Raw genomic sequence first — 22,371 nt, forward strand, 5'->3', positions numbered from 1 at the left:
AGGTTAATCTAGGCAGCCATCAAGCGTTCTCTATGTTCACTAAGACTTAAAATACAACCCAAGTTATCACTCTTTAGTCTAGATCCTGTGCAAATGAAACAGTGATTAAAATAAGAAATACACATTGACTCAGATAAATATAAATGTTCAGATTAAATTATTGAGCAAGGGCAACATGATAATGTTCAACCTAACTGGTAACAATTTACTGTGTAACATTTGTCTGTGGTTGTTAATGAGTCTAAACTCAAATCTGATTGTGTAATTTTACCCCTTAACAAAATGTGTTACTTTCTCCACCATCTGTAGTTTACTATACAGAAATAATAAAATAACTACAAAGAATATGTGAACAATGTGCAAAATTTTATGTGTTCAAACATACATTTACAATGTCATGTTGTATGAGGTGAGTTACCTCAAAATAATTGAGACAATACATTCTATCAGAAATACTCAAGCTGGAAAAAATAATGAAAACACACGTGTTCCACATGTGTGCTCCAAATCAAGTTGAGAACCAGCTGCTGTGGCTAGCTTGTTAGCAAACAATTACCTATTTACATAAAATTTACAAAAAAATACAAAATTAGCATAATTTAGAGTTGTATTTCTGGCCACATGACAAAGGAATTGTTGAGGAATGAAGACACATCGGGACACAGATGATTAGACACCTGGATACTATAAGAAATATGTACACATAGGTATGAATAACCAGGTTTCTCATGTTCCATGTAAACGCCAAATTATGAATTTGATCAAACCCAGAATAAGACTCAAACCCGGGATGTAGTTTGCATGTAAACACACACAATAAGGACTGGGGAATAATAACTCAGTGGTGGTTAAACAAACCAGCCACCTCTGTATTGGAGGTATCCATTATCAAGATCATTGTTCTTGCATCATCAGAAACCAACCCAGTAGAGACCAAAAGTCCAAAAAGCGAAATTGGACCCAGCATTTTTAGTGATTGTGTTTAATTGCGGATCTATTTAGGAATTTGCCCTAACAGGTTAGTCCACCCTCACAAAGCACCCAACATAAAACAAAATCAGGTAAATTCAGCTGTTATCCATACCCAATCCTACAACACTCATAAATTCATATAAACTGAATTGGTCGTGCAGCAGGCTGTAAAACCAGTCCCAGTGGCCTGTCTCACTGTCAACCAGGTGGGAGCAATGAGAAGGCCCGTGTGTTTAGTTGAGGTACAACCTGCTTTGCCCTGTTGCTGCAGTCAACGCCCCTTAAAACAAATGTACGACACGGAACAAGGAAGTATGCACCTGTTGCTGCCACCTCTCTATCTATCTTTCAACACATTTTACGGACGCGATAATTAGTTGTAAGTAAATCTTCTTTATCACTATCACTCACCCACAGTGATTTACCCTTTCGAGAGTATATTATATGTACAGCGACTTAAGTTTCGATGCTGGAGAAATCACTGGAGGGAAAGATTAACTTGCTGTCTGTGGTTGTGTAAAAGTACTGACAGAAACTGGCTGAAGTGCATTATTTACATGGCTAAAAAGCTACACATGATTGCTGTTAATCCTTTTTAGTAGGTGTTGTGGAGAGCGATGGCAGAGGCTGAGGAGGCAGGAGCGCCAGGCGAGGAGCAGCAGCATCAGCTCAGCTCTTCCGCAGATCCGGAGCACCGCCAACCTGATGCCCCGACAGTGCACACTGAGGAGCGGGCAGCGGAGGGCGGAGAGGCCCATACCCAGCTCGAAGCCATCTCTGGGGAGTCATCTCCGGGCAAGTTTAAGACCAAGAGGTTCTTCGTGTTGAGGGTAAAGACTTTACACTCGACAACAGGACACTTGTGCTGCTATGATTTGTTGGGAGAAATGAAAAAATATCCCAAATGTTTTAAAAATGTCACATTAGCTTGAACGTCTGTTTGAAATCCATGAAAATTAATCTTTTTCTAATCTTGGCTCGTTGCAGGGGCTGGAGAAACACCTGTGCAATCAGTGGCAGAATGTGTGGCTACTTAGTAACTTCACTTTTAATATTTCCATTTTATGCTGCTTTACACCTCTAATCCATTAAAATTCAGAGGGAAAAATTGTAGCCACTTTCTTCTCCACTACATTTATTTGACAGCTGTAGTTATTCATTATTTTTCAAGCTAAGATTTTTAATTCAAACCATCTGATCAGTTTGTGAAAAATAACACTCAAAAACAGACTATACTGCATGATGAGTACTTTTACTTGTAACTTGAGTATGTTCACATTGTGGTATAGCTGCTTTTACTCACATAAAGGAACTGAATAATATAACAACACTGTGTATAATACACTGTATTTAATTTTACTATGTAACTCATTTTTTATAATTCAAAGCAAAACCGATTGATCAGTTTATTTATATATATATCAATATTAGCTTATTGCAGATATATCAGTATCTGTGGGCTGTTAAGTAACAAGAAGTAGGGCTCTACTCTATATGATTTTTAGGTTTTCTTGTTATTGTGTCACCTCCTGTATACAGTATGAGGTTGTATTACCATGTAATGCAGTCAAGTAAAATAACACCAAAGCAAACTTTTCCATTATGAATAAATTAACACCTCTGTGACACTGTGTCAACAGTAAACTGAATATTATCAGTGTCATAAAGGTAGTGTTTATAGCAGACATGTTGAATAGGATTTGCATGGGAAGTCAGTCACACATCCCATGTTGCCAGCGTGGCTTAGCGCTAGGCTCAGATTACAGTAAGACCGTCATGAGCCCTCAGTATGAACTCTTTATCTTTTCAAGTTCTTCATACTGGTATTTAAATAGTAAAACATAGTGCAAGGAATGAATTGCACGTTATAGAAGTGACAGTTTGAGTGTGGATTGCATTAGAAAATGAAGATGCTTGTAGCTGTTGACAATAAAGTCTGAATGAGTGTGATGCTATGTAGTCTTGTGTTTTCAAATACTTGAGTTACTCACATTTATACACAGAAAATGCACACTCAGCTTTACTCATTTGCAGTGATTTTCATATGCCGAGGCTTCCTGTTTTTGTTTATTGTTATTTTGTTTGACACACAGACACTCTGACATTTTGTTGGAGTACCAGTCCCAGCTGCGCATCTGCCTCAAAGATTACCCCTTAAGCTTTTCTGTGCGCACATTGTGATTGTCACAATGGAAAATTAGAAAGTGACACCCGTGCATTCTTGTCTCCTCAGCCTGGCACTCTGAATCAGGCCATCAAAGACGTTGAAGCTCTGGTGGATAAAGAAGTAGATGGCAGCGTTCTCAGTGTTTGGCTGATGGCAGAGTGAGTTCATGATACGACGTTCTTTCGTGTTGACATACAGTGTAATCTGTGCCAAGTGAAAACCTTGTATCTCCAATTTATCAACAGTTAATCTTATCTTTTCAGGCAACACCTTACTCCCTCCCAATTTAGCATTTGTAAGAATTATATAATGATTAAATTGTTTATAGGACACTATAATGTAGTTGTAAGCAAATATAAGCACATTTATACATGTTTATTAATGTATTTGTCAACAATTATAACCTCTCCTATGAAACATCCATAAGTGATAAGTGGTGTATGAACAGTTAATGAATGATTGATAACACAAATATTTGAGATGGGATGGTTTCAGAAATTGTTAAATTCTATTTTTTTTTAATTAGACTTAATATTGTAGTACTCTTTATAAACAAAAGTCACTTTTCTGCGTGTTTATTCATATTTAACTGCAGTGTGAGGTATGTATAACCATACTCAGCTCACACCATTAAAAATATGACTTTGTAAATGACTTAGAGCTTCAGAATTTCCCTGTTTAAAGTGAGTTTAGCATCAGTGGTTTTAACTATAACCTACAAGTCATTAACATTAGTGTTAGCTTGTGGTTCTTTGCTATTATTTGCAGCTAAATTATCGTTGAATACCACTCCCCTCACCCTCCCCTTCCAAGCATGTAGGAGAACCTACAGTGGCTGCAAAACTTGCGAAAAACGCAAAAGGCCCTCTCTAGAGCCAGTGTTTGGTTTGTCTGTTCTGGGCTACTGTACAAATATGGCGGTGCAACATGGTGGGCTCTGTGAAAGGGTGCCTGCTCCATATGTAGATATAAAGGGCTCATGCTAAGGTAACAAAAATACAATGATTCTTATTTTCAGGTAATTACACACCAATTAAAACATACTTATGAATATTATATTCCATTTCTGCCGAGTCTGTTCTGCTAGATGCCACTAAATTCTACACACTGCACCTTTAATGACTATAATTAGTAATTATAACAATAAATAAATAAATTGCTCATATCTTATATTCATATAAAATATGAAAACATCTTTTCTATGATGATAACTGTGTTATATTATCAATCATTTATTGAATGTTCATACATTAGTTAAATATGTCCTAATCTGCTGCACATCTATCTTAAATTTTAAAAAACACCACATTTACTTAAACTGGAGTTACAAGGTTTCCACATGCCAATAATGCTGTTTACAGTATTATGTGCTGCTCATTCATAATCCATCATTAACACATGTACTGTATGACTGCCCATAGGGCGAGAGTGGTTGCTTGTCCACATATGAGCATAACAGTAATACAGGCCCATAATACCTCAGCATTATCAGATCCAGAAATCCTTATTAATTAATACTGTACCCAAATATCAATGTTCTTATCAAACACAAAACTCAAAGAATATCACAGAGGTCAAGGAAGAGGAAGTGATCTAACTGACGTGAACGTAGAGCAAAATGAAGTGACTGGAGGACACTTACCAAGTGCACTTGCAGATGTCAGGTTGTATCACTCCTGCACAAGCTTTCAGGAAACATTTAAAAGGCTGGCCATGTGAGAATGAATAATACATCCCACTTATGCAGCTCTGCAGTCCAACACACGTTAACGTTTGTGCTACATTTGGCCTGCAGTTATCGTCACTACAGAAGCCGCTGTAGGATTTCTTGCTACAGAAAGAGTGCATTATATGGTGATTCTGTGACGCTGCTGCATAATTTCCCAGAGGGAGGCCAGTGACTAATGTCATAAAAGCATAAGAAATTCCTCAAATCTGGCTTTGCTGAGGATTGTTGGCTGATGTCATCTTTTTTATTTCCCATTGGTTTGTGTATTTCCAAATTGGTGTTTATCATAAAACACTTTAATTTACTTAAAAATACAGTAGGTGGCGTTTATAATGAAGAAAAAAAGAGCATAATAGTGTTTTTCCAAATAGTGGCTTTGCAGCAACAGTGGATTATCATTTTATTAAAATAGAAAATAAAAATAGAAATAAATATAACAAATTATATAGAAAATAAAAAGTAGTGATCTAGTTCTTTTAAAGGAATAGTTCAACATTTAAGGAAATATGCTTATTTGCTTTCTTGCAGAGCGTTAGATGAGAAGATTGATACCACTCACATGTTGATATGCTAAATATGAAGCTAGAGCTAGCAGGGTTAGCTTAGCTTGGCATAAGGACTGGAAATGGGGAAACAGCTAGCCTGGCTCCATCCAAAGGTAAAAAAAAGGTTGACAGGCAACCAACAGAAACTCCAGGAAGTCTTGTGCTCTAGGCCAAGAATAGTTGTTTTTTGTACAAGTTAAACAAACCATAGAGGTGTATTTTTTACTTTTGGACAGAGCCAGGCTAGCTGTTCCCCCCTCCTTCCCATTTTTATGCTAAGCTAGGCTAATCGGCTGACACTGTAGTGAACAGACATGAGAATGGCATCAGTCTTTTTTATCTAACTCTCGGCAAGAAAGTAAATCAGTTATGTATCTATTCCTTTAAGCAGAGGTTTGACATACCCTGCCAAAGGACCTGCAGAGGTGCATCACTACACCACTGTTCTTCCTGACTTGCACTGCGTCAGTGTGTCAAGCTGGAGCGCCAGCAGCGTGTCAGTCCACCTGCAGTCTGATCCTGGATCTCTGTAACACCTCTGTACAGTCTGCGGCACCTCTGCCCAGTCAAGGTTAACTCATTTCATTAGTACAGTCAAAGCTCTTCACCCACACCTTTCCCCTGATGCCTCGGCCGTTCAGTGAACTGTCTTTTTTGGCCTACGGCTGCCAGCAGCAATCAAGAGCATTTCACTTGGAGTTGGCCACGTGCACCCGGCTCAGCGGGCCGTAAGAAAGAGAGCCACTCCAAGAGAATCCATGCCACCATGAATTAGTTGTGTGTGCAGTGGTGAGGGAGAGAGTCTGTGTGAAATGATGCTTGTTATGACTTCAATTAATAAGACACATATTTGTGGACATGAGAGAAAGCAGGCGTTGGGTTGTTTTGCTTTGAAAGGTGTTTCTGTTATTTTGATTTTTGTTGTTGTTGGTGTTGTTGATAAAAATGTAGGGACTTAGAAATGCTTGCATGCATATTGTATGATCTTTGCCAAGGGCATTTTGGGGAATTGTGAAGCTTTTACAGTACATAATGGAGCAGCTTTGCTATACATGTTTTTTGTATTACTAACATCCAAACTGCACTTCAAATAAAGACTCAAATACACATAGTGAAAGTAACTCTCTACAGCACCTGAGTGGTCCCAACCTTTTTGGCTTGTGACCCCTTAAAACAACACACATCTATTTTGGAGCCCTCGTCACAGGTTATGCCTTTTAGTGTGGACATGTGCTGTGAGTAGTTCAAAGGTCCAAAGAGGGATTTTTCTTTCATAGATGTTTCATTTGTAGGCCTGAAGAAGTTAGAGTATCCAGTATAACAAAACAGTAAAAATTAGAAAAAAACAAACGTAATTTGTTGTTACAGAAATATGTTTTATTTTCTAATTAGTTTTAATCTTCTTGTGCATAGACTATTTATACACAGTCTAGGGTCTGGTGTGACCTTGGATTTATTGTGGGATCCCTTAGTGGACCTTCGGAACCACTGGGATAGATGATTAATAGAATAGGAGGGCAGAAAAAACATATTTATGCTACACCAAATAATGTTTGTCTATCAAAATTTCCTGTAATTGTTGTTTTTTTTCTTGTAAATTTACCTCTAAAACTTATTCATATAAAAACAAAGAAAAAAAAATCACACTTTGGTTGAAAGGGTTATAACCACTTATACCCCTTACACGCTGTATACATACTGACATAAAGGGGTCAAAGAGATCAGACATGACACACATGTAGAAAAGGTATCTTTTTCACCTCCACAATAATGGACCCACCTTCCCTTGTTGTACTTATGTTAATATAAAATGTGTAAAACAGTCAACATCTGAGCAGATAAGTTCTGTACTACTGTCTATAATGAAGAAACCTTTGTAAAGAATGTAGTAATAGTGTAAAAGACAAACTAATAGGTCTCACACATCTCTCTGGTTGCTTCAGGGTGGATCACTGGAACAATGAAAAGGAGCGTCTCGTTCTCATCACAGACAACTCTCTCCTGGTCCTCAAGTACGACTTTCTCATGTTCAACTGTGAGCAAATCCAGAGGATCCCACTGAACTTTGTGGATCGCATCGCTCACGGCACCTTCAGTTTCCCAAAGCGCTCCTTGCTTCAGTAAGTCTCCTCATGAACCCTTTACTGATCCTTCAGTGGGAAACTTCTACCTTCTATCCATTAAAACTGCACTTCTGAGGTTAACGTCTTATAGTTTGTGCTGGAAAATGATAACCAGGAAACTTCTGACACTTAAACTTAATAGAGATTTTGACATGTGAGTTCTAGAGAAAGCTTTGTTGAAACTGTCTCTGTGGTATCCTGTCTCATTTTTAGTAATTTTCATTAAGTCTACTTTAAAATAAGTCTTTGTAAGGTTTAGTTGCTAATTAGAAATAAAAACTCTACTTGGAGAATTACAAATATTAGCCGTAATTATCTGCTTCCTTCTCTAATTTGTTTCACAAAAGCAAAATCTCCTGTGAAAAAAAAAATCCCTTTTGCCTTCTGATTAACCATTAAGTTTTGCCACTAAATATGCTTAGTCACATTTTTTGCAAGTACATGAACATTTGATAACTCATTTTAAAGTAATATACAACACTTTGTTTATGCAGCAAATTTAATGGGAAATTTAAAAATGTAATATGCAGCTTTTTTTTAATGTGTTCCAAAGATCACAAGAGTATGCATGATTTACTGAAAAGTATAAAAGATGATATGACTTGTCAGTGAAAACAGTAACATGAAGCTGAGGTCAGCGGGCAGAAGGCTGTGTGGTGAGGGGGATGCATGCAGAGGATCTGTGCAGGGTTGTCACGGCTGAAACAGGCATGGCGGAGAGACGAGTGTGCGGAGAGTTTTTTTGGGGTAAGGAGTGCATAGCTGTCACTTGGAGCTGTCACTTAACTGATTAGTGGCAAAATTAATGTAGTCCTTTCATCTAAACCTTTTAAAGACGGCTCAGGGGATACCAAACCAACTAAAACTAATTTGGTGAATAAAATGTAATGTGCTGTGAAGAGCTTAGAGAGTGCGGCCTTTATTCGAGGCTTTATCTCTGCACATTACGTTAAATTATACATAAAACGCTCATGAAAGCCACCCGGGAGTCAGACAGTAAAGAGACGATTTCAAATAAGAAAGACTCGAGCCTCAAATATTTCCTCTTTCTGTCTTCATCTTCGCCGTGCTCTTTCCCTCTTACTCACTGTCTTCCTCTCTGTCTCTCCCTCAGGAAGTGTCTTCTTTTTTCGTCTAGCTCGTTCTGTCTTATTTTTGGCAGAAAGTAATCTAGAGTAGGGTACATGTATGTGTGAAAATGAGTCCTCCCTATCTCTGTAACAGTTCATGAAACTTTGTCTCACCATCACAAATCAATGAGAAAAGTAGTAAAAGTCAGATTGAGGATATTATTCAGCTGCTATGTTAATGTTACATTCATTAATGATGGAAGAAGCCTTCTGTCATTTCAGGACTAGTTTAAAGGAATTGTTTGACATTTTTTTGTTTGACTTTTTTTTGCTGGCTAGCTGAGAAGTAGGTGAGAATTTGGATACCACTGTCATGTCTATACATATGTGTATGGAGTTTAGCCAGATGGTGATAAGCTTAGCTTAGTTTAGCTTAAAGGCGAGGTCACTGTGCCCGGTCGTTGGTCACAAAGAAATAGTTCCAGCACTTAACTCTCTGCAAAATTTTGCAGAACCCTGCCAAATAGTATTTAGAGGGGCTAACAAGCTAACTGTTTCCTCCAGCTTCGAGACTTTATGCTAAACTAAGCTAATCGCCTCCTGGCAGAGGTTTTAGCTACTTGGGGGAAGAAAAAAAAAGTTAAAAATACAGCGACAAACAGTTTCTTATTTACACATCCAGCAAATATGGAGCAACATTAGCATTCATATGTTGTTGCGTCACCAAATGACTGTAAGTCCAACATTCACTTTCGTAGCTCTTTTTTAGTCTCCACGAACTCCTGAGGGAAATATGTAGCTTCTTAGCCCTTAGATACTTTCTGTCCTCTCCAGCTAGTTGCTAACTTTGTCTGTCTGTTGTTTGATGCTGGGCAGGTAGTGTACAGTGGGTTTTTGGATCTTTTTTTACTGAAACAGTTCCCTAATGAGAGTGATGTGAGTGAACCAGAACAGTAAAGTTACAGGCCGGAAAACCTAAACAATGACCTGAGAGATGAGTTCAGTGGTTTAATTTACTTTACAATCGTAAACTAACACTTGACAGGCTGCAGTGAAAAAGAAGAAAAGGCTTCTTCAGTTTGAATATATCAAAAATCTCATACCATTATATAACAATATTTTTTTTTCCCACAACACATTTTCCCACTGCTTGAAAATTAATATAACTAAATACATGCTCATGTGAATAAAGAAGTCTCAATTTCTCCTCATCAATACACAATATAATTCAGCTGCATATTAGCTTACTGTCACACTAATGACGGTCGACCTGTACTCTTGACACATCAGTGTTCATATTCAAGAGTGCAAGACAACTGCAGCCTGATTTGACTGTTGACAGTTGTCATCCAACCACTTGATGTCAGTGTGCGCCCTTGCTAGAGATATTTCAGGGCAGGAACAGGCCACATCACATTTCTTCAATCTGTTTGCTGTTGTCATGGATGATGATATGATCACATTCACTACTGTAAGTCATTGCTGCAAATACTATAGCAACACTGATAGAGGTCATACACATAATCCCTTGGTTGTAGATTTTTTTTTCAACTTATTTTACAGTAATTTCTTGCAACAATTGTTTAGTGTTTGAGGAGACATTGCAGGTCACCACAACTATTGGTAGTGCATTTTTTTGTCATGGAAATAATAGAATTAAACTTACAAAATTGAGACTGAAAACGCTTTCATGAACTTTTGACACCAGTGTTCCCAGGCCATTAGCTTCAGAACAAAGAATACCAAACTCCCACTATGGAGCAACTTATTTGGCGTCAGTACACTCATGTGTGCTCCATCATCCTCCCAAAACCTTGATGATGCCAGGAGAAAGTGTCAAGGGAGGGTCTGTATTTTTAGTCATGATGATTTTGTTTTCATCGCACAATCTCCAGGTGCGCCCATGAAGAAAAAGCAAAGTATATTCAGCATCTGTGGGGAAGGATGTGTTTTAAGTGCCTTCTTTCCAAACTGTCTAGACAAACTAATTACACCAGCACATCATCCATTTTTTTATTCCTGTCTGAGAGAGTTGGGTGTGGAGGTTTAAAGAAGCCCCACTAGAGGTTGCCTCAGTAACTGTTGTAAAAAATATATATATATATATATATATATATATATATATATGTTTATGAAGGTTGAAAATAATCCCAGATCTGCATTGCTGTTTCTCATCTGATCAGATGTGTGTTTTAAGATAAGGCCTCAGAGGGAATGATGCTTTATTTATCCCCCACCTTTAACTACTTTAATCAGTTTTATTAACTAGAATGTCTCCCTCATGCTGTCAGTTCTTATGCTGTCACTAGTGGGATTATTTTTCACAGTGGTTTTAAGATACAGCTGAGACACTTGTGAGCAAACTAACATTGCATAAGGTGCACAATCTGTAGTTTGAGTCAGTCTTTCATCAGGCAGACCTGATTAAATTACGATCCTCTCATTCTGCAATCTTTTCAACCACACCTGCACAAACAAGAGCAGCTTACGCATTCAAACAGCAGAGGGCAGTCAGTACATATGAGCCACTTAAGATTTCATCAGCATAATGAACAGCAGGATGCCTCATCAGATCATTTAAACTGACACAGCTGTTGTAATGTGAAGCAGGCAAGCTGAATGCTGACATATGTGCTTAAAATGTTACGAAAGCACATTCTGCGTCTTTAAATGATCACTGACAGTCTTGTTTGTAATCCACAACCAAATCAAACCATGCAAACTTCACTAAAAAGCACAGCTGAAGGATGTTAAAGCTCAGTATTTTAATGAGGGCCCAGGTCAATCAGGTTAAACTTTTTGGGGTCACCCTTGATATGCAAACTTCAATAAATAAATTACAAAAAAAGTTGTACCTTGCAGGTTATAAAAGGAAAGATACTGTCTCATCATGATAACTGCTCAGTAATCTGGTCCAGTGCTATACAAAAGAGCTGGACAAGCTTCAATTAAAGCAGAACCGAGCAGCATGACTAGCGCTTCAGTGTTCACTAAGATCAAGTATAGAAAAAATGCATACTGAGCTTGCATGGCTGAAAGTTGAAGACAGTTTAAAGGATTACTCCAGCAATTTAATATTACACTTTCCTAAAGTCAAAGGGCTCACAAGAGACAGACTAAAAAATATAAAGATAAAAATCTGAGCAATAGAGGTTAAGAGATGCTGACTTTTAGTTTCTAGTGTGGATTTAAGTCCAAAAACACTGAATTCTACATTTCCCAGAAGCATCTCTCAATAAACAACCCCTGCCTCAGAACTGTCTGAGTCTCAAGCCCAAGCCAAAATAAGCCTGATGACATCACTATGACAACATCATGGTTATTTTTTTAAACTTCAGAAAGCTCCCTGCAGAATCACAGGAGAGATTATACAACTGTAGTCACTTAGAATTCATGTGTAAAAATAAGTGAAATATAAAAGTTTAAAACAACCATGTTATCTGTACTCAAAAATAATGTATTATTGTCTGGAAGTATCACGGTTAGTACCTGCAGGTAAGAAGATGCCACATTATGCTACATCAACTGCAGACCAATGCAGTATATGCTAATAGAGGAGGAACTTGTTTTTTTAAAATTTGTTTCCTTGTTCATTCATTTAAAATTTCTCAACTGAATCCTTTATATAACTGGAACATGTTATTGGCAGATATTGTGGTTGTACCTGTAGCATAACTCCAAAACCAAGCAGAATGAAAACACTCACATTTCCAAAAGAACCAAAGCACAGCTCAAGAGCATCATCTGCACACAGGCTGCTCCCAGGATGTACAGTATGAATTAATAAACACCAATAGATATGTAATGTTTTGGGCATTCTGCTCTAAATTCATACACCTTGAGAGCAGCTTTCAGCTTTTTCAAGGTGGAAATATCTTTTGCCAGCAGCCTGCAGCTACGATATCACAGCTTTTGCATCTTGACATATAACATGGCTGTAAGTTCTAGGCTTCAGAGGCTGTATGGCCAGTTTTATCATAACAGTTTAAATATCCCTTTGAGTCTGGAATATTCTAGGGAAATTGCAGTATAATACAGTCCCTCCAGGAAATCGCAATCTTAAGATCGCAGTAATTAATGCAAATTCAACCAATCTCTGCAACATTTCCGGGGCTTGCGATTTTGCAATTTTCTCCGCATTGAAGGTGCTACTGGGAAGATTTTGCAATCAATATATCAAATTTAATGTCCATACTTTGCGATGAGAATGAAAGACAAATGAAACGAGTCCATCGATATCCTTTATTTTATATTGATATTGTGTGCAACTGGGTCGGATTCAGGGGAGTTCTGCTGAAGGCATTACGATACAAAGTAGCCTTTCCAAACAAAAATAACTCCTCATTTACATTTAGCTCTTCAACCTCTTATCTCATTATCAAAACAAAACCCATGTTGGTTGACTGGAAAAAAGAGCAAAACAGGAAGTGATGGGGTTTACGGGAAATGTGGTCTTATCATGAGAATAAGGCTACCGATCATTGCAAAAAATCACATAAAACTTACCAAATTGCATCACATTTTTTGAGAAAAGCCACTGCAAAATCAAGCATATTTGATCACAACAATCACAAAAAAAATCCTTGAGGGACTTATAATATAACAGTTGAGCTCATTTCTTTGTCTCTTCTTTTGTTTTTGCCACCATTCCTCTCTTTCTCTTTCTCTTTTTAGTCCTCTCATAGGTTGAATGAAATCTCAGAGTGGCTTGTTGGATGGATACATATGGATGGCTGACAAACCTGCAGGCTCTATTGAGCAATCAGAGCAGATTTGTTTGTTCGCTCTGAGACAATGTGGGACACTTGCCATGACAACTGGAGCTGGGCTTGATATTTATCTTGTGTGTTGACTTATGAGTCCAAAGCGCTTGAAAGCCCAGGGAGGAATTTTTCGTCACTTGCCCTAAAGCTCAGAATACAGTGTTTCTCTTCTGCATGTGTGCGTTTTGTGTAAACAGCGTGGATTAAGTGGGACTCCACTGTGAAGGTCAGTAGAGGGTGGATTTCCTCACTTTCCTCCTTGAGGTATCTGTAAGCGTGTTTTTTGAAACTTCCATTGACATAAACATTGTCACCCTGAGAAACTTATGAATGACATAACACAGGTGTAGCCTGCTTTTGCTGTTTTCGTGACTGCATGGAAATGAGGCGCAGTGAAAGTCCAAACCCCAGCTCTGCCACATAAACACAGTGAAGACTTCCAAGGCCTCTGGGTGGAAAGCCCAGCCCTGCTCTGCCTGTTTGGGCTGGTCCCTCTCCCAGTGATAGCTTACCTGTGGAATTCGCCAAAGCTTTTTTATATCCCCATTTATACCAGGGCAATAGCTCAGTGCTCTTACAAAGGGCAATGTGTACAAACGTAACCCCCCATGCTCACTCGCTTTTGCTGAAATATAATCAGTCTTTTAGCCTAGGCTTTGCTTTTGTACAGTGAGGGTTTTTTTTTTTTTTCTTCCCTCCCCCTTTTCTCCCTGCACAACATTTGCTGTAGAGGAGGCACAAATGTTCAGCAGCAGCATTGTCATTTTGAAAGCACTTGTGTAAACAGGGCTAGATGATTGCATTATGATGCAGCCCCTCCCTGGGACTGTGACATATCAACAGCTATACCACTATTGTTTAGCCTCAGGTGTTTGATTCTGGTGCACAGGAAATGCTCTTGCACAAGGTATGTGGTAAAGTGAACACATCAGCGTGACAGATCATTAAGGAAATCAGCACACTCTTGGGAAATCGCTTGCATCCTGATTTATTCATCTTTTTTTTTAACCTTTTTTTTTTCATGAAACTCAGCTGATATATTGAAGATAAAACTTTGAATTGTTACATTTTTATTCAATTAAGTCAGACTTCTAATGCCACCATCAGTTGTTAGAGCTGCTGACAGAATCACAATAACTGATTATTTAATTGCCATAACAAGCTACAGTTTATGAGCAGTGTTTGCACAATTTTTATGTGTTAAATGTTTTTGCAAGTTGCCTCTTGAAAGCTCTCCTCAATGTCTACACACACAGCAGCACATATTGAGCACTAAATATACCCAAGTGTTTGTGTATCCACACATCAAGTACAGAAGTTACAAAGGCAGCAAAGATGGATCTGTGGTGTCTGAAGCGTGATGTTAAAGGTATCTTGCAAGCAAATGAATTGCATAACATAACATATGGCACAAATGTTTCAACAATGCACCTTGCCTGAGGAAATGATGAAATCTTGATAGGCATCTCTGATATTGAATCAGGGTTTGTAAGAGGGTGCGGTATGGGCATTGCTTGTATGAAAAGGAGAAAACGCCTTGATTTCCAAGGAAAGAAACATCAGGAATATGATCCCACTACTTACAAATCTGATGAAAAGTCTGAATCCACTGAATGTGGCTTTTGTTTTGACAAGTGCTCATGTTGTTGAAATGTTTAAATTCAACCGCTGATTGAATGCTCTCACAAAAATGCATGTACATCAGTATTTCCCTCTGACAATCAGCTGGCTAGAAAAAGAAAGAAGAAGAATTTAATCATATATAATCCTAACATTGCTTTTCATTTGATTGAAAGCATCTTCATTATGAATTAGCGCACACACGTTGAGCTCCAGATGACTTTTTCAAAATGCTTGTTTCATGGAAGGTTTGGCATTTCTACTCAAAAATGACTAAAACAACCAGATCTCCCCAGCCTCTGTCCTGCAAATGTAACCTTTGCACCTTGAAAAGTTCATGCCATAGAGCTGGTTTTACATGTTTTTTATGAAATTTGGCAGTAAATTAATAATAATAATTTTAAAAAAATACAGCAAAAACAATAGGGTTCCAGAACAGTTGGTACTTGGACCACTAATTAATCGATTATTGAAATAACAGCTGACTATTATAATAAACTACTGTAACAGGATTCTCTGTGTTGTTCTATGAATGTAAAGTAATTATGTCTGACTGAGAAGTCAAACCTGTCACTGCAGGTTTTTCTAGCTACTGTTTTGAATCAGAAGCTGTTTACCTGCTTTGTTAAAAAAACAAAAAGAAAAAAAGGCAATGATCATCTGGCAAGGGAAAAAAGGGAAAGTAATTATAAATGCCTGATTGTCATTTAGTTTTGTTAAAAATCATTCTAGATTCACAAAGACCTGTTAGGCCTGAGAATTTAATTATATATGATCCTAACATTGCTTTTCCTTTGTTTGAAAGCATCTTCACTGAGAATTAGTGCAGACATGCACACATCATTATTCTCCAGCACATCCAACCAGCAGAGATCTTCATATAAAAGGCTGCAAAATACTCAGTATCAATTATTGTTCTGATTACTTTCTTGATTGATCAATGAATATTTCGGTCTATACAAGTCAGAAAATTGTCATAATGTTTATCACATGATTTTTTAAAAATGCTTGTTTATGATTATTTATTTAGTTGTTTCGGGTAGATTATTTTTCTGTGGATCAACAAACTGATTCATCAACTAATGTCTCAGCTCTATTTGTATAATGGTTTGATGAGTATGTAAATGATGTGAATCACATGCTATGGCCTTCACAGTCACCAGATCTCAACCCAGTTGAACACCCATGGGAGATTTTGGACTGACGTGTTAGACAGCGCTCTCCTCCACCATCATCAAAACACCAAATGAGGGAATATCTTGTGGAAGAATGGTGTTCATCCCTCCAGTAGAGTTCAGAGACTGTAGAATTAATGCCAAGGCTGATGAAAAACATTGCATATATATACATATATATTTATATATATGTGAGAGTTTTATTTTATTTTGATCATTTATTTATATCGTTTAAATATTCACATGGTTTAAATGCTATCTAGATGTGGTTGTGATATTTTGCTGATTTTTCTGGTGTTGGTTAGTGAGCTTCAGTTATATCAAAGGCTGTTTTCTCATTCTCTCACCCTCTAAATCTATGATCTCTGATACATTTTAGTTCAGGTTTATGTAAATAATTGTGCGTTTGGGTAGCATTGGCCTAAAAAGAGATGCAGAGGAGTTTTGAACTTTCTGTGACCCTGCACCTTTTGAACAGTAACAAAGATACAGTATTCCTCCCAGATATCACAGGTACGAAAGCCCTAGATCACATTTGATGGACACACAGTAAGTACAGAATAATAAAGATCTTCACAGCATGTAGATCAACACCAGAATCATTTCAAAGATGGGATCTGTGAGTGTTGGAGGTGAGCCTTCTGAGGTTTCATTAAGCTGAGAAAAGATATGACCCGAGGGCATTTTCATTAAAACCTACGGTATTTACTTTAAAACGACTTCAGACAGAAGAAAGAGAATATGATGAACACACTGTAGATTACCTGTAAGCCTGGTAAACATGAGATCGCCCTCACATTAGAATTTGCCCTCATTTTTTTCACTGTTCTATTGTTTCCATGAAGCCAGCGGGTCTGGTAGTCCCCTCTAGGGAAATATGAACTGATGTTAATCATGAAACAAAAATAATGTTCCATGGAGGTGTAGCTGTTCCATATCAGAAGATAGCTATTCATTTTTATTTTTGCACTCAAATGGCCAGTGCCCTACAAATGTACAAAGCAGTAACAGAAACAGTGAAGTTGAGAAAAAAAGGGTTTGAAGTTTTCAGGCTGGCTGCACACTGTGCTACCTTGTAGTACCTTAATTGTGTGCTTCTCTTGTCTGATTATTTAATGAATGAAGCTACAATACATTTAAATATGCAATTTAAAGGTGTCTTAACTACACTTTATCTTATGATTTCCGCTTGAGTAGAAAGTAAAGTACTGCTTACCTTGCAAGGTAGCTGGATTTGTAAGCTAATGTAACGTTACCTGTTACTAGTTTAGCTCTCTTTTTGCTCCCCTGTTGTGAATCAATTTAGCTGCTGTGTCATTTGGTTATGTGACAACAAACTGATTTACTAAGATGTCAGTTAATCAAAATTAATATTTTTCAGTTACAGATTTCAAATACTTGCTGGGGAAAAAGTAAAAGCTAGCTTTGACTTGTGATTTAAAGGTAGCATATAAGCTAGCTTTAACTGTACATATCTCTCTTGCTTTGGTCCTGTTTTGTAGTTTCTAATGTTCTTTTCACACACAGAAAACATTTCTATGTCATAAGAGTTTTTATATGGTAACATCCGTCAAATTAATTTCGACCCAAAATACAGTTACTGTGTTTCGGCTTTGTAGAGCAGAGTAGCATTCCCTGTATAACTATAATCAATACTTTTATAATAACAATGTAACAGACCAAAATGAATGATGATAATGTTGCTCCGTAACTGCTGGATGTGGAAATAAGCAACTGTTTGCTAAAAAGTGCAACACATCAACATAAAAGGTGATGATATGTCAATTTTGTGTTCATAACCGTTTCCACTGTCCAAAAAATCAGATATTACAGGTTTAACAGAAATGCATTACTTCACATGCATGATGCTATTGGCAAAAACGATTCAGTGCCACAAAACTGTCACTTATAACTGTCAACCTATAAGATGTAGCTATTCTGGATGTGGCCAGAGGCAAATAGAGTATTTATATTCAATGCTTTGTACATGATTCCCCATGGAGAACAAAACAAAACCTTGTTTGCAGAAAGCTGTGAGTCTTCTAACTGATCTGATGACAACATGAACTCTGAAATCTGAAGTTTTGTCACATGCTTGAGTCAGATGCTTCACTGACAGTGGAAGACAAGTTGTCATTTGTGGTGTTCTGTGTCTTAATGTGTTTAGGAGAGAAGGGGAGGGTGTGCGAGTCTTCTGGGACCGGCTGAGAGAGCCCTCCTTTACCTCCAGGTGGAACCCCTTCGCCACTGACCTCCCCTTCATCACCTTCACTTCCCACCCTGTGAGGACCATCAGCGACTCGTTCACCACCCTCTGCGATGTAAGTCAAAGCAGCGTATGGCATTGTTTAAAGGCTCAGCTCACCCAAATCACAAAAAAACCCCAACATATCCTCTCACTTACTGCTAGTATCTAGCCATACAGATAGTTGTGGTTTTATTCACAGACATTTTGATATATCTGAGATTTTTGCCATTTAGGGAAATGGAATTTAATTTGTGGTGCTCACAGCATCAAAAAAACAGATTAAATCAACAGGAACCTGTCTTTCCAGAAACAATGTCCCGATTACACAGAATAATCCACAGACCGTTAACAGGTTTTATTTGTACTATTTCCAGGGAAAGTTGGCACAAATTGGAGAGTCACATATCTCAAAACATCTCAGCAAATGAAACTAGAACTGTGGACTGTTAATGACTCTGTACCATTAGGAGAAAATATGTATTGCTTTATAAGTCACTTTCCACAATCCAGGTGGAGATATGTGCTCTGCTGAGTCACAAAGACATTAAACTATTACCACATAATAAAACAACAGTGCGGTGAGAGTCATGGCGTGGGCAAATAAGTCATCACATGGAGAAATGACTTACCGGAATTAGGTGTCAGGTCATTCATGTGTCATTTTTGACATGTACACTCAGAAATTACACATATTTACTTGCCAGATATTTAATAAAAATATATAAAACCAGCTTTCAAATTTCTTTCAGGTTTTAGCTTTGGACCACTTGTGCTGACAAATATACAGTTTCAAAATCAAAACACTAATGCATAACGTGTTTCCAAAACTAATACAAGAATTTCAACATCAACATGATGTTTCATGAGTAATTACAGCAGACAACTCAGCATCAGGAAGAGAAAAGAATGGCGCAAGCTTGTACTGAGCAATGAGGATAGCTCAGTGTCACATGAAGATTTATTTCGTAATATCCTAGTCATGTTTTGCTATCATGCAGAGCAAGAGAGAGGATGGAATTATAAACATTTAAATGACTACACACAAATGTTGACTGGCAACTGATGCATACTTTGTCAAATTAGAGCCTGACAGACTCAGAACTGGTGTGCAAAGACCTGGAAGTACATTTATGAAGAATGTAATGCAATCTTAGACGTCAGTATGATATGTCACTGAGAAATGTGCCTCGTTGGACAAGAATATCCTCACTGTAGACAGTTTGGTGATCATAGCAGATGGGTAACTTGGATTTGACCCCTGACCTCAGCTTATTTCCTCTTAAGCTATAAATTATGGTTTAGTGTTGATCAGAAATGTTAAATAATGTAATCTAGAGAAATTTTTTACTGATATTAAACAAATAAATCTGTCAGTGGAGGTAAGCAAAAATGACTTTTCAAGGTTTATTGACAAAACTGTCTGACTTTAAAACTACTAAAAAAGACTATATAAATTCAAGATAATGGTGCAGAAACATGTAATTTAATTCAGTACAATTAGGGAGTTAATAAGACAAGAAGTCTTTTGCCTCTTCATACCTGATGGTGAGGAAGTTGTAAGACACACACACACACACGCAGATAGAGGTTCACACAGATCCATGATCTGTTACTCCGGATCAACAACTATGATGTGGACTGCCATGAGATTTTGTACATGGTTCCCATCCTACTGACTGTGGTGATTCTCTGACTTTACCTCTACAGGCCACAAACAAGTTGACATTTTTGCCTTTTAATGAAATAATTTGAAAACTATTGGATTGATTGTCATGATATTTGGTGGAGATATTTATGTTCCCCAAGATTCAAACTGGGACGTTGTGGTTCACAGTCCCCATCTATCCAGGTTTGTCTTAATAAATATCTGGATGTGATAATCTTGCAATCACATTTCAGATTTGTTTCTTGTCAGCTCAAGCTGAAAATAGATTGAATCTAAAGAAAGAAAGATCACAAACTGTTACCTTGACACATGTCTAATAATTTGATGAATGAATGCTTGATTATTATTATTAAGATTGTTTATGTTGTATAAGAAAAAATGAGATTCAACCATCCTAAAATAAAATATGACTTTCTTGAATCGCAGCACATGAACTCTCAGAACCTCCTGCGTTCTGCGACCCAGCAAAAGTGAGGTGGGAACAGGAAATAAATGTGTTTTCTGATATATTTCCGGCCCTCTTGTCCACAGATCGAGAAATTCCGCGAGCAGCTCAAAGATACAGCGCAGAAAGCCCACACCATGAAACCGGTCCCTGGAAAGGCCAACGGTGTCCTGGTCCTGAATCAGCCCATCCTCGTTGAGGCGTACGTGGGCCTCATGTCTTTCTTCGGGAATCAGAACAAACTGGGCTACTGCATGGCTCGAGGAAACATTGGCTTCTAAACTCTTTAACATTAATATAGTTTAGCTTTTTTGCATGAAATTGTTTGCAGATGATTTATAAATCCAGAGTTTATGTTGATCAGTATGTTTACAGAGAGTTCATACAATTTCACAAGAATTGACCAAAGATTTCTTTATTCAGGTTTGCGCTTTGTTTCACACTGACGGCTGAATTCTCAGAATGTGTTGTATGAGGTTTAAACAACAGTGTGATCTCCTCCACCGCTTATTACCAGTGTGTGGTGTCTGAGTGCTCAGAAATATCCACGTTTCAACACCGCTCTTGACTGGATGATGGATCCCCCGCTGTTCTCAAGGAGCTTTGTATTTGCTCCTCAGTGATATGGTAATTCAACTCTTTCGCAATGGGACTCCTTTCTTCCTCCCCCAGTGTCTCTGTTAAAAGCTCATTCCCATGCCATTCAGCCCCTCAGAGATTCACTGGAGCATGGAGGAACATTTGTCAGTTTATCATTCATAGTGTATTTTTGCAGTGCATACAGTGTTGGAATTTCCCCTTGATTTGTGTGTTTACCGTGTGACGCACAGCCTTGTTTGGTGCCATTGTTTGTCTTGTGAGTCTGCCACTGACAAAAACTATAGGCTAGTGTTTTCTTTTCATTTAAGTGGTATAAGATACACAGACAGACTTTTCATGCAACTTTTAACTTGTAAAGTCCTGTTATTGTTGTAGTTCCGAATAATATTATGACAGATTTAAGTTTTCAGTCCTGGTTTGTTTGGCAGAACCTGTGGTTACTGGTGGTAACAACTAGTACAGAATAATACTACAGCAAACACTCCTTGAGAAGTTATTGTCAGAATATACAAAAGAGGAAACTGGTATATGTTTACAGTGCGACCAAACAAACAAGTTGTTTTAATAAAGATATCAGTTGATAATTCTTGTAATCTTGATCTGAATTCATGCTGCACTCGGTACAAGTAGTTCTCCACACAACAGCAGAATTGGGTTCTGACAGCTACTGAAGATGCACCTTCTTGTTCCCTTATTCCTAATAAGAATTAATCCACTGTCAAAAGATGCCCAAAATGACCATGTCTTGTTTGTAGACCCATTTTTGATGATCTCACAGATAGTGCTGACCTCCCTGATAAATACATCACATTTGTGTTTCACCAGTTGAACGCTTTGAATGTGAAGCAGCAGCAGTAGGAAAAGTTGGGTTTACAGTAACTTAATACAGCTTTGTAGGAAAGTTAACAGTAAACAGTGAGGCTGATATTAATGAGATGTTGTTAACACTGGATTACATGCTGTATCATTGTCTTTGAATCCTTCGTGCATGTGAAGGCAGCGTGAATCCCACAGGGAAATGGCAGGCTCTGCCACTAACAATGTAAATTACTATATAAAGAGGAAATTACAGAATGTGAATGTAAATAGTATCAAATAAAGGTTTGATTTCATAAGAATCTTCAGGATTATAATTTTAAATCTTCAAAAGTGAAATGGCACACTGCTAAAATACAGTTTTGTTCATAAATTACACATCCATGCCTGAGTGACAAATACAAGTGAATAAAGACAAACTAAGCCAGCAGT

General features: G+C 37.7%; 1 protein-coding gene across 2 annotated transcripts; it reads left to right on the plus strand.

The window, feature by feature from the left end:
- The first annotated feature begins 1,194 nt into the window (after positions 1-1,194).
- Positions 1,195-21,707, plus strand: tprg1 (tumor protein p63 regulated 1). Of its 2 annotated transcripts, none has more exons than XM_042417533.1 (6): positions 1,195-1,351; positions 1,575-1,802; positions 3,206-3,297; positions 7,357-7,533; positions 18,332-18,485; positions 20,610-21,707. In XM_042417533.1, exons 2-6 carry the CDS (start codon positions 1,590-1,592, stop codon positions 20,802-20,804), a joined length of 831 nt encoding a protein of 276 aa, XP_042273467.1. In that variant the 5' UTR covers positions 1,195-1,351; positions 1,575-1,589; the 3' UTR covers positions 20,805-21,707. The 2 variants fall into 2 exon arrangements, with proteins under 2 accessions (XP_042273467.1, XP_042273466.1); XM_042417532.1 differs by having other exon boundaries at positions 1,197-1,351; positions 1,572-1,802.
- Positions 21,708-22,371: the final 664 nt, after the last annotated feature.

Source organism: Thunnus maccoyii, chromosome 7, assembly GCF_910596095.1.
Source record: "Thunnus maccoyii chromosome 7, fThuMac1.1, whole genome shotgun sequence".
Taxonomy (NCBI): domain Eukaryota; kingdom Metazoa; phylum Chordata; class Actinopteri; order Scombriformes; family Scombridae; genus Thunnus; species Thunnus maccoyii.

Excerpts from the sequence above, each read along its gene's own strand:
- tprg1 (XM_042417533.1), top strand. The coding sequence starts at position 1,590 with ATGGCAGAGGCTGAGGAGGCAGGAGCGCCAGGCGAGGAGCAGCAGCAT. Across the intron at positions 1,803-3,205 it reads AGAGGTTCTTCGTGTTGAGG|CCTGGCACTCTGAATCAGGC; the intron begins GTAAAGACTTTA and ends TTGTCTCCTCAG. Across the intron at positions 18,486-20,609 it reads CGTTCACCACCCTCTGCGAT|ATCGAGAAATTCCGCGAGCA; the intron begins GTAAGTCAAAGC and ends TCTTGTCCACAG.